The sequence below is a fragment of the Convolutriloba macropyga genome, chromosome 3 (genome assembly GCF_964194025.1).
Source record: "Convolutriloba macropyga chromosome 3, txConMacr16.3, whole genome shotgun sequence".
NCBI lineage: Eukaryota > Metazoa > Xenacoelomorpha > Acoela > Convolutidae > Convolutriloba > Convolutriloba macropyga.
In genome coordinates, this window is record NC_134470.1 from 17,223,074 (window position 1) to 17,239,211 (window position 16,138).

The 16,138-nt window shown below is 36.6% G+C and overlaps 1 protein-coding gene across 1 annotated transcript in view; it reads left to right on the plus strand.

The window, feature by feature from the left end:
• Positions 1–605: 605 nt before the first annotated feature.
• LOC142336013 (TPR repeat-containing protein DDB_G0287407-like) overlaps positions 606–16,138 on the plus strand; it is a 30,639-nt gene continuing 15,106 nt past the window's right edge. Inside the window, exons 1-10 of the mRNA XM_075384474.1 lie at positions 606–785; positions 951–1,067; positions 1,135–1,203; positions 1,281–1,521; positions 2,305–2,534; positions 3,026–3,152; positions 9,836–9,995; positions 13,177–13,288; positions 13,752–13,988; positions 14,447–14,679. Coding sequence (XP_075240589.1) covers positions 618–785; positions 951–1,067; positions 1,135–1,203; positions 1,281–1,521; positions 2,305–2,534; positions 3,026–3,152; positions 9,836–9,995; positions 13,177–13,288; positions 13,752–13,988; positions 14,447–14,679 — 1,694 coding nt within the window. The 5' untranslated portion in view covers positions 606–617. The remainder of the gene's footprint in view (positions 786–950; positions 1,068–1,134; positions 1,204–1,280; positions 1,522–2,304; positions 2,535–3,025; positions 3,153–9,835; positions 9,996–13,176; positions 13,289–13,751; positions 13,989–14,446; positions 14,680–16,138) is intronic.

Below are 16,138 nucleotides of genomic sequence, written 5' to 3' on the forward strand. Positions count from 1 at the left end.
AAAACTTCTCCAGTTGTTTGATTTAAAATTCCTGACGACCAATTTTCCGAGGATTGCTTTTTTCGCCGTTTTCGTTGATTTTAAGGGCTTATTGAAAGTATTGCCAGTTGCTTGTAGATCGAAAAAGCCTATTGATAGTTCCTGTACAATATTTTTCTGATGCTGGAAAGGAGCGGGGCTACGGAAATTTAGAATTGTTCCAGTGTCTCTTGGCTTTTGGTACCATTTACAAGAGACTTTATTTGTTCATCAACCTAGACAGCCCGATCCAGGAAAGGTAGTGCATGTTTTTCATTGATTTTTTCTTTTGTGAACTCCAATTTTTTTTGAGAAATTGTTTCCTAGTTGAAGCGAATTATTGTGGTCGTTTTTTACTGTGCAGCTTATGTCATCTACATATCTTCTAATAGTTTTCGTTTTTTAATTTGGTTATCAGTCGATTTTGACATTTGGGGACTTTGTGTATTTTGACTTCTGGCAGTGCAGACTTTCATCTTAAAACTGGCACGCGCGTGGTTTAAATATCTATTCGAGATGCTCCAGTAAGCGTCTTCGGCAATTATTCGGCTACGTAGTAGTTTTAATGAAACTTGCCTGCTGCTATTTTTCACGAGTCAATGATGTACTTTCAAGTTTCAGGTACATGTAGCCCATCGATGTCGAGTGCTATTGCTTCGCTAGCTAATAGTCAGCATAGAAAACATGTATTAGGAAGAGCAGAGCTAAGAAACGACTACATTCCTGCAGTTCGCAAAACTTGGTCAAAAGTTGCCGAAACTCGTGAGGTAAGTTAGGCTTCATTTAACTTCACCGCTTCAATCAGTACCTAATTTCTTAAAATATATTTACTGCCTCAAAATACAGCTAGTCAGAGTTATGCATTGTTTTTTTTTTAAATTTTAGTCGATTTTTGGTTAACTAGTTGACTATAAATGTATGATCGGTTTTAGAACGTTGAACTCCGAAAAGTGCAAATGACGAAGCGGAAGGGTTGGAAAACCGTCCGTATTTTTGTATCCAGTACCTTTTTGGACTTCCATTCAGAGCGCGAATGCCTTGTAAAAATTGTGAGTTTTCTTCTGGTCATATACTGAGAAAGAACAATACGCTTTGAAGCTTACTAAAATATTACAGGTTTTTCCTCAACTGCGCTCTTGGTGTGAACAAAGAAGAATTCACCTCATAGATTGCGATCTGCGATGGGTGAGTTGAACGTGAAAACAAATTACTAATTTTGTGTCTATTGGGTCTCAATTAAATCAATTTATATTATTGTGCAGGGTGTTCCGAAAGATTCAACAACAGAAACGACGATGCGCATGTGTCTAAGTGAGATTGACAGATGTCGCCAAGACAACTTCTACCCGTTTTTCCTCAACATGACTAGTGAGCGTTGTGGGTGGGTTCCGGATGAGGCAGAAGTTCCACCCGGAGTCAGAGAAGACTACCAATGGGTGTTTGGGCTCTCAGTCACAGAGATGGAGATTATGCACTCCAGTTACAGATCGGACAACCCAAATGGTAGTTATCAATTGCTAATAATTGTTCAATTAACTTTTACCTTGCTTTGTTGCAGTAGGCGCGTAGTGTCTTAGCACCCAAAATTGTCATCGTTGAAAAAAACTATATATTCGTCACAAAAGCCTGTGCACTCAAAGAAATCACAGATCTTAGCCCAGACTGAAACGGTTTGCAAAAATCTGCTGCACATGGTAAATGGCGTGTAGTCGCCAAGTCACACATTATACTGGAACCAATATTTAATGCATGCTGGTTGTTTTTGGAGAAAGAACGCATTTTTTTGCCATGCGTCATTGTTACAGTACTCATACTTGGAATGCATAAAAACGCTATCTTAGGTTTTCTGGGAGGTTTGCACTATAAAATCATTCAACTGTCTATTCGAAGGCACCGATGTCAAAAATGGACAGAATGTTTTCACTGTGCGAGAAATTAAGAAGGGATTAAAATCGAGGAGCCTAGCTCAATTTATAGAAGCCCTCGTGACCGAAGAAAACTATGAAGTTTGCCACAAGTAACTTAGTTCATAGACTTAATAAATTTGATCTTCATTTTGCTGGTTACTGTAGGAAAGACTTGCTCTATTAGAGACGAATAATTGCAAGTCGTAATCAGTTGCAAAATAAGTTTTATTGAAAACATATGCAGTTATCGGCAGTGAATGTTGCTGTCGTTCTCATCTATTTGTTTTTAGAATGTTGCTCGCTTGAAGACTAAACATTCTGATTTTATTATCTATTCATGAGCTCAGAGCTGGTTTTGAGAAATGACCATTGGTTTTAGCTCTTTTCATGTTGCGGGAGAGTTCTTTCCTCGATGAAATCCCGGAGCAATACCAGTCAATGTTTACGGAGAACAAGCTAGAGTCTAAGCAGAAGTTGATGATGTTGAAACGACAGTTGATGAGTGTGTTCCCAAAGGAGAGGGTACAGCATTACAGTTGTCGCTATGACGGAATTGACACTGTCTCACAGCTTGTCCGGCTTTCTGGCCTGGATGACTTTGGACAAAAGGTAATTAACAGTTGCTAAGTTGAACTGATTAAACCAGAAAGTTATAATTAATGATGATATTGATAAAGTTGAAGATATTGTTTTCTGTGAGGCAACCCAAGTAGTCATGACTCGTTAACTGGGCAACCCAAAGTTATGGGAGAATTGCTGTCTGCCTCAAGAATGTAATGAATTGTGAATGCAAATCAAAATGTCGGGCGGAAATAGTTTGCCAAAAGTAACCAGCTGGATGCTTTCTAAATAATAATGTAAAAATATATCAGTCAATTTGGGCGAACTGTTTGCATAAACAATAATGCTGTTCCCAATTAACGGCTGTCTTATTGAACCACGAGAAATTTGAAAATTATAATCAAATTCTTCGTTTTCAGCCTTTTGTGAGATTGGGAAGAGCGCCCTGAATTTATAATAATATTTCGGAGCAGAATTTGTTTCTGGGATTCTAAGTTTGTGTTGGTTGATAAGAGTTTTTTTTTTACTGTACCGCGCAGGTATACAAGTTCTTCAAAGCGAGGATAGAAGAGCAGTACCCCCTGGAGGAGGTGGAGATGGACCAGTATTCTCACCAGAACGAAATGCACACTGCATTCATGGAGAACAGATCTGCCAGCATCATTGGTACGCAATAAATTAAAATGCAACAAAATATGCAAAATTTGCTCATTTGGTGCGCAAAAATTGCCTGTCTTTTTAAAATGACTTCGAAGCTGTAAGCTGTTTGTAGTTATATTGCGGCACTCTTAGTTTTTGCTTTTGTTTAGTCGGCTGACACTCTGTTCGTTTTACTTTTGTTCATACCAAACTGTTGAAAAATTCAAGTGAGTTGAATGACTTCTTGCTCTGAATAACGTCGTTTATGCGCGGGAATAATTTATTTCGCACTTTCGAGTAATATCTGTATGACTATACAGGCACATCGGAGGGGAGACACTTAATTATTAAATTATGGATTTTTAACCTATTTTTTCAAATGGTTGTTCTGTACAACAGTTTTTTCATTGTTTACGTCAACAAGTTTTTGATTTAGTTAAAATTATAACAGTGTTATAACATATTTTAAAATAAAGTTATGAAATCTAACCATTTGAAAAAATAGGTTAAAAAATACATATCTTAATAAATGCGTGTCTCCCCTCAGATGTGCCTGTAGTGTCATACACACATTACTCTCTCGTAATAGTATTTAGGCCATTTGGGTGAAAAAATTTTGGTCATACCTAACTTAATCGCGTTAAAAATAACTTTGGGAACTCATATTGAGGTCAAATTAACTCATATTTGTAATACAGGCCTGCACTGAATAGGCTTCTCTGGGTGAATTTCAACAGGTGGTACCAATTGTTTCAGTTATTTTCCTGATGATTAATTGCTCTCAAACGAAATTTGTAGCAATTATATTAGTCCTGTTGGTCTTTTTTAATGCGATTTTTCGCTTGATCGATTTTTCGTCTGACCCATTTGACTTCTTGTCCTGAAAAAGGGATAAACAGGTGTGAAGAGCAGTTCTTAGAATTTGACCCCCCCACACACACACACATCAGCCCCCCCCCCCCCCCCTCCACTTCAACCTCCCAATCCGTACCCCTGCACATCGTTCAGGCCGTAGGGGCCCCGTGCAGCCAAAGACCCTCATCCAACCGTTGCCCTCAGCCCCCGATGAACCCCCACTGCACTCACCGCACGCCCCTCCAAGCTATTGCTAGCCTCACTAAACCGTGGCTAGCTACTGACGAAGCCAACCGCTCGCCGGTTGTTTGAGAGCAATTCACCCTACGTTAGTCTGTTCGGTTTCATTATTTCTAACGTTATGGTTTTCGCCAAAAATTTTCTTGATTATTTCTTAATTATGAGGAATTCTATATGTTACTACCTTGAAGTGATACTTGAATGCTAGAAAAGGCACTTTTCTCTGAATGAAAATAGTTTTGATTTAGTGTTTTTTATTGTTATTTAATATTTCTCTGCGGAGTATTGGGCGGATGAATCGATCTGTTTTCCTGTAGTAAAGGTCTTTTTTCAACGTGAATTGGTAATATTTTATTGCAATCGATCTGTTTTCATGTAGTAAAGGTGTTTTTACAACTAATTTTTTGGAGTCGCAACTGGAGGTAAATTTCATCTGATGACTTATCAGTTTTTGTTAGTTCCTTTTCTCATTAATTTCGTGTTATTGTTCCAAAATGTTTCGAAGCGATAGTGATGAAATTATTGATCTCCTCGTGTTTTTAATTCGTCGTCTCCTCGATTTCCGTTACGACCAAGTTATTTTGATTATAGCCCCAAGCCAAGGGCTATCGCGTGCCAGGAACTTTTATCGGTAATTTCATTTGAAACAGGAAGTGAAAGTGTTTAGGTCAAATTGCTGAAAAGCAGAGAGGAGAGAGTGGTTTTCTGTTGACGAGTGCTTATATGAGAGAGAGAGTGAGAAAAGTAGGCGTGGAAAAACTTTCCACTAAGCGAGCAATTTTTTTTTGATCACGTGCGGCTTTTTCAAAGCAATTTAGTTTTAACTACATTTTTCAAAACGTTTTTCTCTTGAAAGCATTTTTGACCATCTGAAACGAACATCACACTTTTAGTGTCTATTTTAATCATTTTTTCGTGTTTAAAATTTTCCAGCAGTTGTATTTTTTATATCCTATTTGGGGAGTTTTCTTGTTAAAAGCAATTGTTGCGGCTCCTTTGGTTGTCTCAATTTGATTGATAATAATTTCGAGTTGTTTTTGTTTAAAAAATGACTAAATTTGTACAGGTTTTTGCCAATTTTTGTCTGAAAGCTTTTCAATTGTTATTTAATATTTCTCTGCGGAGTATTGGGCGGAAGAATCGATCTGTTTTCCTGTAGTAAAGGTCTTTTTTCAACGTGAATTGATAATATTTTATTGCAATCGATCTGTTTTCATGTAGTAAAGGTGTTTTTCCAACTAAATTTTTGGAGTCGCAACTGGAGGTAAATTTCATCTGATGCCTTATCAGTTTTTGTTAGTTCCTTTTCTCATTAGATTCGTGTTTTTGTTTCAAAATGTTTGGTAAAACAAATTAGGAGACGCATCAGAGCAGTGAGGATAGTCAGTTTTCTATTTTGAGTTGCTTCCGGAATTCTTCTGGCTATGTTTTTTTACTCCCCATTGTTTAAATGAGCGGTTCTGTTCACGTGTTCATGCAGCTGTTGAACTGACGTTCAGCGGCTTTTATTTTAATAAATTCATTTGATACGCTTATTAGCATTTATTATTTAACTAAATATGTGATGGCTTACGTACCCCACTGTTAAGATGATTTTATCACTCATTTTTAGGCAGATTGTAGCCGACATATTGAAAGCTATTACATCTAAGGCTTCTCAGCTGCAATAAGGAAAGCTCTCTGATTTTATTAATGGCAAGTTATCTTTTTATTAAAAGTTTTGCAAAGCTTTAGCTGATGCTATTATTGGCCTTTTTCGTTTTTGATAGCCGCCGTCATTCTCTCAACGGCTATTATTTAGGCGTTTTCTTTTTTTCTGATTTCGCTTTACCTTTCTATCATGTGACTGACCTCATTCATTGTTTCAACTGTATAGATTTTAAATTCTTTCACGCATTAAATTTCTCTAATATAGAGTATACAGTCAACGTCAAAAGTGCAAAATTAAGAAAACGCGATAAATATTTAAAGCCCGGTCATAGTGCATTATGTTATCAAAGTTCATTGAAGCGATTGCTAGCTGGCATTTGTATTATGCTGAATAGCCTTCGGATTAGAAGTTGAATTAAGTGTAATTTTAGGAGCTAATCGAATATGCAGAATTGGTACACCAAATATGAACACTTTGACACTTTGTCATTTTCTGTCTCATTCTGTCGTTTTCTATTAATTCTCTTAATTTTTTCTGTCTCAATCCCAATGTGCTTCGAGCGGTCAGCGACGGCTATTTTCCGGCAATTTGCCGGTTATGTTTTTTTTGCATTTCGTCCACCGGATTTTTGTTACGACCATCAACTGAATGCGCGCGTGACGTCATTTTTCACTCTTAGTGGAGAGTTTTTTGTTCATTCGTGTGATTAAGTTTTTGGACTTACCTCACTCTCAAAAATGCCCTCCTCACTGAAATTGATTTTTCTTTTTTCCATTGAGAGAAGTTATTGTAGCTTAGTTATGAGGCTGAATTTTATATCCTTGTTTTTTCTACCTAGAGAAACTGATTTACTTCTGCTTTGTAGTTTTCCTATTTTAAAACTGACTAATATTGTCATACTTTCAATTTTTTGTCTTTCTATTGATGTTAGCAAAATTTAGCCGCCTCCCTGATAAGGATTTATCAATTTAGCCGCCGTCAGCCACTCAACGGTTATTATTAAGGGGCTCTCTTTTTTTACAATTCAAAGTATTTGGATTCTATTGGTGTGCTGTCTTTTGACCTCTGTTCACACTTTCTAGCCTTTTCACGTCAATGAGAAGTCGAATTAGGATGGTGAATTTGGTCACGATGAAGTATCGAAGGGAGTGGAAGATCTAGTAGATCTGAGACGTAATTTTCAAACTTGCTTTCAAGTTGAGTGAAAAATTGGTGTTTATTAAATTTTCAGTTTTTCCGAAAGTTTTTTTTTAACTTGCGTCAATTTGACTTCCGTTTGCAGTGTTTCTTCACTTGAGTTCTTTTGAAGTGAAACATGTGTTCTAATTGTGTCTATTTACATATTGTTGATATCATCAATGGGCAGCTATAGTTTTTTTTTCATGACTTTGATGCTAATTGTAGTCCTAAAAGATTAGTGAATATTTGAATTTTGCCCCTTTTTAAAATATTACTCATGTCCTAGTATCATTAATGACAGATTTTTTGGTTGTCATTGAAACATAGATGAATCTAATTAGAAGTGTCAGTTCATAGCTAACAGTTTTCATAACTTAGACATTTCTTCTCAAAAACTTTTAGTGAAGCTTGGTTTTTTCGTGTATTTATTGAACTTTCTGTTGTTTTATCATTTCATCGCATTAGGAACGTGTCTTGTAGGTTCCTAATGGAGATTTACTTCATGGATTTAGTTTCTTCAAGTTGAAGCTACTGATTGCTCTGACTTAGACACGTTGTTTTCAAGTTGTCTTATCGCTCAGTTTCGTTAATGACAGGTATCATCAGTTTCTAAGTATGCAAAAATCAATCGAGTTAATTGGTTGAGGTCATAGATTTTGCTTTCTATGAATTATCCGCTGTTCTTTTTCAAAAATATTGGTGAAATTGGGAGGTTCGCATGTATTTCTTGTTGCTGCCTATTCACCTATTCTCAAAAATGACAAGAGTCTTTGATGCCAATTAAGGTCTATTTGATTGAAAAATTCTTTCAGTTAGTAGGTAATGTTTTTGGTGACTTTTATACCGTTAATGATCATGAAGTGAAAGCCAGTTTTTTTTGGTTTTTCCGAAAATTGGTCTTTTTGTCGTCTTATAATTTGGTGCCATTTATGGCAGATTTTATTGGCTGCTAATGAAGAAAAAGTGTATCTCATTAAATGTATGAGTTCATAAAATGGATTATTTGATTTGGGCCCAAAATAAAAGTTATTTCGGTCAATTCTAATGAGCTGGTGTAATTTTTTTCAATTCATTTGCGTTAAGTTCTAGCTTACCTTTGCATTGACTGAGATACCGCTCATTTTCGAATTGTTTGTCGTGAGTTTTCGAATTTCTTCCAATTTCCTTAGTTTAGCCTCAATTTTCAGTTGTCTGCAGTTGATTCCGACTAAGTTGTTTAAGTACTCATTCTAAGGATGCGTAGGGCCAGGATGCGTGAGTTTTAAAATTATTGTTCTGCAAAACACTATCTTGAAAACGGTCTAAACGATTTTTTGGTTGATATTGCGCATATAGGGTCAAGGGTTCTTAGTTTCAAGTCATTAGTTAATTCAATTCTTTGGATTGTAGTAATTCAAGACTTATGCTGCTGTTTTTTCAATTCGCTTTACCTTTTGATCACTTTTTTCGTTTTACGAAAGTCATGGTTTTCACGTTTGACTCGTGACTTACTCACGCATTGAATTACGCAATGTAGTGTATACGGTCGAAGTCGAAGGTTATCAAAGTTCATTAAAGCGGTTGCTAGCTGGAATTAGAACTATGGTTAATAAACTTCAGTTTAGAAGCTGAATTAAGTGTTATTATAGCTGCGAAGCTGTAAGCTGTGAGCGTAGCTATATTGCGGTGCTCTTGGTTTTTGTACAATTCAAAGAATTTGAATTGTATTGGGGCGCTGTCTTTTTTTTAAGATCTGTTCACACATTTTCATGATTTTTGAAGTCAAATTGGAGTGGTGATTTTGGTCACGCCGAAACAGGAAATGGAGCGAAAAAGCGAGTGGTTTTGCGGCGTGAAATTTTTTCGCTCTAAATTTAAAGTAGAGTGAGAAAATGGTGTTTGAACAAAAATTCGCTTTCTCGCTAGTGGTTTTTTGTTCACATGCGGAAATTTCACTTCGATTTTTACTCTTTTTTCGATTTTTTGGATCGGATTTTTTTCTAAATGGTTTTTCCAATCCATTCATAGTCCGTTTTAGGTCTAGTTTTTTTAGTCAATGAAAATTCTTTGAATTGTACGTCAGGACTTGTCCTGCTATGTTTTTTGTTTCGTCGTCTGACGCTCTTTTTTCGTTTTACATTTGTTCACACAGCAAAGCTGAAAAAGTCAAATTTTCTGAATGACTTCTTCCTCTCACTAACGGCATTTGCGCGCGTGACTTCATTTCTCACTCGCTTTAGCAAAAGTTTTTAGGTTATTTGCGTGATTAGATTATGATCATACGTGACTTACCTCACTCAATAAATGACTTTTGCACTTTAAAACTTAAGTTTAATTTGAATTTGTTTAAGGTCAAAGGAACTCATTTGTGCAGTAAAGGTCACTAATAAGAGGCTTCTGCGGGATGAATTTTAACAAGCTTTATTAATTTATCGCTGAATGTTTCTTACCGTTTTTTGAGCGGCGTCGATTTTTTTTTTTCAATTTAGATCTGTATCTGTTTCTATCTCTATTATATGGCACACAGGTCTATTCTTTCGCAGCCATTCCGGCAATCTGCCGGCTATGTTTTTAGATTCTAACGGAATATAAAGAATTTGCACACCAAATAAGAACACTGACACTTAGAAAAACTCAATTTCTATCTCTTAATTTTTTTCTTTTTCTGTCTCAATCCCCATGTGCGTCAGGCGGGTCAACGGCGGCTATTTTCCGTCAATTGGAGCAAAATAATCTGGACAATTTGAAAAGTGGTTGATGTTAGAGTCAGGATAAATATTTAGTGTTCATGTTATTTTTTTTACAGGTAGAGGCGACATTCTGCAAGCAGTTGATGAATTTGTGAAACAGGACGATGCCAGTTCCCCGTTCGTTATTCTCGGTGGTCCTGGATTAGGCAAGTCCTCCGTGATGGCCAAGATTGCTGAAGTTTACCACCAAAAAGCGGCAAGAGGAGAACTCCGAAAGTAAGTCTTACTTCTGCCCAAATTATGCATTATAATAGTGAGTGTTTGGAATGATATGTTCATTTCCCCTATCGTGTCTGGAATGACATGTTCCAATATTTCCAACCTAGTGGATCAGAATTGTTTTTGAAAGAGCATGTGAACAGATCAGTATCGTTTAACTTTTGTATTGACAAATTTAAACTGAAAGTTCATGCCAAACGCTTTTAAAATGTTTCAAACGGAAAGTTTCGTATGTAGCTAGGCGATCGATTGCTATAACATATAAATTATAATTTAATAATACACTTGCGTAAAAATTTTTACAGTATAAATTTCTTAAAAGATTGTAAAATTGAAACAATTTTTTGTTGTCTACTGACACTTGCCTAGAATTTTTTCCTCTGTATAAATTTTACAATCCTATATCGCTTTTTATTGTCCACTGCCTTTCGACCCCGTCATATTTATATTTCATTGTTAGAAATAAAATTATTCTTGCAAGATCTAGCCAAGTCTCGGTCCAAGTAGCGGCAAATAGTAGCGTTGTAAAAGCTGGGAATCTGATATTTAAACGAGCTATTAATGAGGTTCACTGGCTTTTTACAGACAAACGTAACGTTACAAGTTGAGTAATGGCAGTTTTTGTTTTCTGTTTTCCTAATCGGTCGAGTGTTAGTAGAATAGGATGTGAAAGTCAATGACGCCTGATTTTTGAAGAGCAATATTCTTTGAGTTTCCCGTAGTTTTAATAAATATTTTCCGGAACTTTCTCCTCAGTTTTGTCTTCCACCTAAGTGAGCGTAGGCTGAAAAAATCAGCAGTTTGTGGTTCCTTCAATTTGTGGGTTCGCAGTTCAGAATTTCATGATTTTTAATATATTACATTAAATGCGTGATTCTTGGTGGAATGTTGCATGTGTCCTTGAATCCCTAATAAGTGTGATTTAAAAATAATAGATTTGCGAAAGCATAGCAATTATGTTTTTTGCTTGCTTCAGATGGATCGTATCATTTTGTAACATTAATAATGGCCGCGGTCAGCCTCTCAACGACTATTTTTAGGGGCTCTCCTTTTTTACAATTCAAAGAATTTGAACTGTATTGGGGCGCTGTCTTTAAGGTCGCTTCACACTTTTTGATGTTTGAAGTCAAATTGGAGTATTGATTTTGGTCACGCCGAAACAGGAAGTGGCACGGAAAAGCGGGTGATTTTGTGGCGTTAAATTTTTTCACTCTTTGTTTTAAAGCTGAGCGATCAAATGGCGTTCGGACAAAAATCCATTTCATCGCGAGCAACTTTTTTGTTCACATGAGGCAATTTGACTTTGATTTTTGCTTCTTTTTCAGTTTTTGTCAGATTTTTCAAGTGGTTTTTCCGAATCTTTTTATTGTTCATTTTAGGTCAAGTCTTTTGCTTAGTCAATGAAAATTCTTTGGATTGTGTCAGGACTTGCTCTGCTGTTTTGAATTTGCTTTACCTTTAGCTTCGGTTTTATTGTGTTTCAGAAGTCACAACATTGACGTTTGACTTCTGACTTAACTCGCTGTTTCTGAATCGACTTTAAATTCGTTTAATCCTTGCATTACGCAATGTAGCAAATATGGTCATGGAGCAAAATCAAAAGAAATGGGATAAACTGATAAAGTCAGGTCAATGAGTCATAATGCAGCAGGTTAAGTTCATTATAACGATTGCTAGCTTGCATTAGTATTACGGATTGGATATTTTTTTAAAGTTATGATATCTTTCCTGACAATGACTCGAAACTCGAAAAAGTTGCTCTGTGCTTCTCTTTCTGGAATTTAATTAAACTGATTAATTGCTCTCGAAGAAGCAATTAGTATAAACGTGTGTTTATTTTTTATGCAGATTTTTTGCTTGACAGTTTTTGCGCTTTTCTTGTAGAATAATCTTTCACTTCTCAAGTGACTTTTTCACGCAGTTTTTCTTGATTTTTGAAAGATTTCAAGTGCTCTCACTCCGAAATAAAGTTTGCAATTCAAACAAAAGAGATTGTTAGAGATACGATAACAAGGCCGTGATAGCCGAGTAGTTAATGCCTCCGTCGAGGTGAAGGAGTTGGATTCAGGAGGTCGGGGTTTGAACGTTTGAGCCCTACCTTCCTCTGATATTTTTTGCACCCATAAAGAAAAATTTAGCCCCGCCTGCCATGGAAAGAAGTTTTGCCGACTTTAGTCAGTTTACAAATCTTTTTCCACCCGCCTGTCATTCGGGAGCAATTTTCCCGACATGTTCTTTGGTTCATTTCCAGTATTCTTCCCGCCGTGATTTTTTGTCTTGATTTTTGAGCCGAAGACACTTCACATCAGCTTTTGTTCTTTCGTTCATGCATTTTTTAACCTATGATATTGGAGTGTATGGTATTATTTTTTCGCTCTTATTTTATTCACACATGACTAATTGGATAAAATAATTTACAACTCTCTGTTTGTATTTTCACAAGCTTATCTGTCAATGAGTTTAACGCATCACACCATGCAGTTCAGAAATCGATTTTAGTATCTTCTCTTAGATTTTTCATTAATTTGCAAATGTTCCTAGCTATTGTCTGGCGGCAATCTACCAATTTCTGGTGGCAAAAAATGTGGCCTACTAATTTATTATTGGTATCCCTTTGCAGAAAGAAAACAAGATTATCTTGAAAGATTTTGCTGAGTAAAGTTTTTACAGCTCAACAATTTTAACTACTTGCTTTTTTTGTACTTCTTAGTAAATGAGTTCAGTTTTGTTTACTATGAACATCCAATATTAGACATGCTCATCAAAAATACATGGCTATGTATTGACGTACAATGGGTCATAACGTGTTTTTGGGGGGTAGATCTGACAGCTTTTTGCTCTGTGTTACAGCATATTTAGTTAGCCGAGGTGAATTTTAGCTATTTATTCTGTTCGATGATGCACTCAACATTTAATATCAACGTTTAACACATTTCATTTTAAATGAAAAGTAGCGTTAATTTGAAAAGAACTTAATAAACCCCCGTTTTGCTCAGCAGATAAGTTAATTACTTAATTAAGTTAACGTGGACCGACAATCTTCATTTCTTCCTATCTATCTTCGCAACAGCATATGTAAAGCATTTGAACAAAAAGACTGCTTGGCGGTATGGAAACGTCTTTTCTTTCTTTCTGAAATTGCTTGCTCTGATTGCTGTAGAAGTTTGATGCTGTTTAGACACAATGATTTGCACTGCAATGTCTTCTATCACTTTGTGGGAGCGACTCCCGGATCCACGGATGCCCAATTGATGCTAAAAAGACTGCTTAAAGAGATGAAAATATGCAATGTTAGTACTTGTCGGTTACATAGAAAGGTCAATTTCTGCATTGTGAGATTACATGTCTTGTAGAGGATTAAAAGCTGATAGTATAACTAAGAATAGCGCAATTTTTGTTATAGGTAGTGGCGGAAAGTGATTGCGAAACATGTCAAAGTTGGACTCGCTGAAATTATTGATGGATCCTTAGCGGGCACAGAGACCAAAACTTTCAAAATCATTTCGAAACAGCAATTTTTAAATTCTAGTTCCCATATTACAGCATCTGAAAGCTAGACATCTGAAAGCTAATAAAATTCAGAAAACATTAGCAGTTAGCAGAACAGTTTTGAAAATAATCGAATATCGCATTCGGATATTTAGGCACTGTACATGACTGGGTGTGGCGTATTCTGTGTCACGGAAGAAATCGATATTTGGACCTCTAATGTAGTAAATGTTTTTTGTGGTCGAAAAGATCTTTGATCTTTAGGATGACAATATGCCAGTGGGTTGGGACTTGATCTCACAGACAGTGTTTTCCGCTCTTGACAATGACAGCACTGGTCCCTGTGTGATTGTGATTGATGCTGTGAACCAGCTAGACAACGCAGACCAACAGTCGGTGTTTGCCTGGCTGCCCAACAAACACAAGAGGCAAATCAGGATTATAATGTCCATGATCAATGATAGCTCACCTCACAAAGTGCTTCAGAAACGAGAAAACAAGGTATGAGATGTAATAGCAATCAACCCTATGTTTTAATCGCAACCTGTTCTAGCTCCTTCCAAGCTCAGTGAGAGCAAGCTATTTGAACCCTCTTAACGCATGAAAAATTAGCACTTCGTACTGTACAGTGTAAAATACCATACTTTGCAAACGTATGTTGCAGAACTGACCAGCTGAGTGGTTATTAATGTGACCGTGGATTGAAGCAACAAAGGTACAGCAACAAATTAAATTAAACTAGTGACTTTCGACGGAGGACTTGAAGGAGACTGAATGATAAATGTATGGGCATTTCTTCAACATGACGGCTGGTACTAGAAACTTGTACCTATGTTTTATCTCCATCAATCACTGAAAGTTCTCTGCCCTATAAAAAACAAATGAATTATAATTTTTTGGTCAGATCTTCAGCGTTACTTCCAGGATCTTGTGAGAATCTAGTGCTTAAAAATATTTAGGTAACTGAATTGCCGGTTCCTCCTCTGGACAAAGAAGTGCGTCGACAGATAGTGTCTGAGTTGTTTGAGAGGTACAACAAGATCCTAGTGGAGGAACACATGGAGCTGTTGCTGGCCAAGAGCTCTTCTGAGAACCCACTATGGCTCAGTGTGGCTTGCGAAGAATTAAGAGTGTTCGGACAGTTCCAAAAGATAGCTGAGAAGATTGATAGTATAGAGGATGACTTGTTGGGGTTAGTTCTATTCGTACCGTTAGGGCAGAAATTTGCGCCGACTTGTTTGCTGTAAAGCAGGCTGTACCTGGAGTTTAATCCGAAGAATCGTATAACCGCGAGTTTTTATTGACTCCAGAGGGGGACAATCAGTTTTGATTTTGTGAAATTGGTTCTTTGAATGTTTTCGAGAATCGTCATCTTCAATTTTTTGAGTCTCATTGTGGACAGGATATGAAATACACATTTGGTAATGCGAAACACTCAGTAGTTCTTTTTAAGCGTAAAATATTTGCTTTCGAGAGCTTGCATTAAAAGTTCGAGGCAGTTAGCGAAGTTGATGTTAGAAGACAAAGACCCCGCTTGAGTAGGAATGACGAAATATATGCTCAAGGTGTTTGTTCAGTCGATTTGCAGCTCAGGATATTGTGTGAAAATCTATATGTTCTCGAAAATTGTGAAAACCACCATAGAAAGCTTGTGAGTGCGAGGTTTGTAATTTCTCACAAACAGCGTTTGTAGCAATTCGGTTCTGCCTGAGGTTTTTCTAGTGAAGCGTTTTTCGCTGACCGATTCGATTTAATCGTTCAGCAAATGATAGAGAAAAACTGGTAATGAGCATTGTTTTTGGTAGGTTCGTCAGGGCTATAAGTTTACGTGTTTTTCGACCGATTTAAGTCGCTCAAATTTCAGCAGAAGTTTAGAAATTTGGGATTTTTGAGGAGTAGCTGTTAATAGCTGCACAGAAAAAAGGATAGCTATGAAGCTATTTTTGACTCCTTTTGACTTTTTATTTCGTAAAATAATGTAAAATCGGTTGCAGCATAAAAGAAGGGCCTGATTGCCGAGTGGGCAGTGCATCTTGTTATGGATCGGGAGGTCAGTGGTTCAAATACCGGCAAGGTCAAATGTTTTTCCACCCGCCTGTCGTTCGAGAGAAATTCTTCCGACATTAGTCGGGTTATGTTTACTTGTTGTATGCGAAGTGTACTCCTTTTTTTCCACTCTTATTGGAATAAGATGTTTAATCGTTCCCGTGAATATGCTTTAAATATAGGTTCTAATTTGAGGGTGACATTTATAAATGTTTCGTACGTTAGTCTTTCTATCATTTTTGGTCTTTTTCTTTGTCGCCATATCGAGGCTACATGTATATGAAGTAATGACCATTTTTGGCTATGTGCCAGTGTTTTATAAGTGGTCGACCATTTATAATTTTTGCCATTTTCAGCTAGTTTGTTGCGGAAGCTTGCTAGTGGAGCTCTTAAATAAGTTAGCTGAAATATAGCTTAAAAGGCTACATGGCATCATATAATGAAAGAATAATGATATAAGGAAAAAAATCTCAAGAAAAATTGTCTTATGCGGTATTCGCTGGATAGATTTCTAGTCTGCTCATATGAGTTTTCGTCGTCAGAAATGAGATAAATTGGTAGAGCCATTAAGTCTCTGTTCAGTGCGCTTAGATCTCTACTAGTCT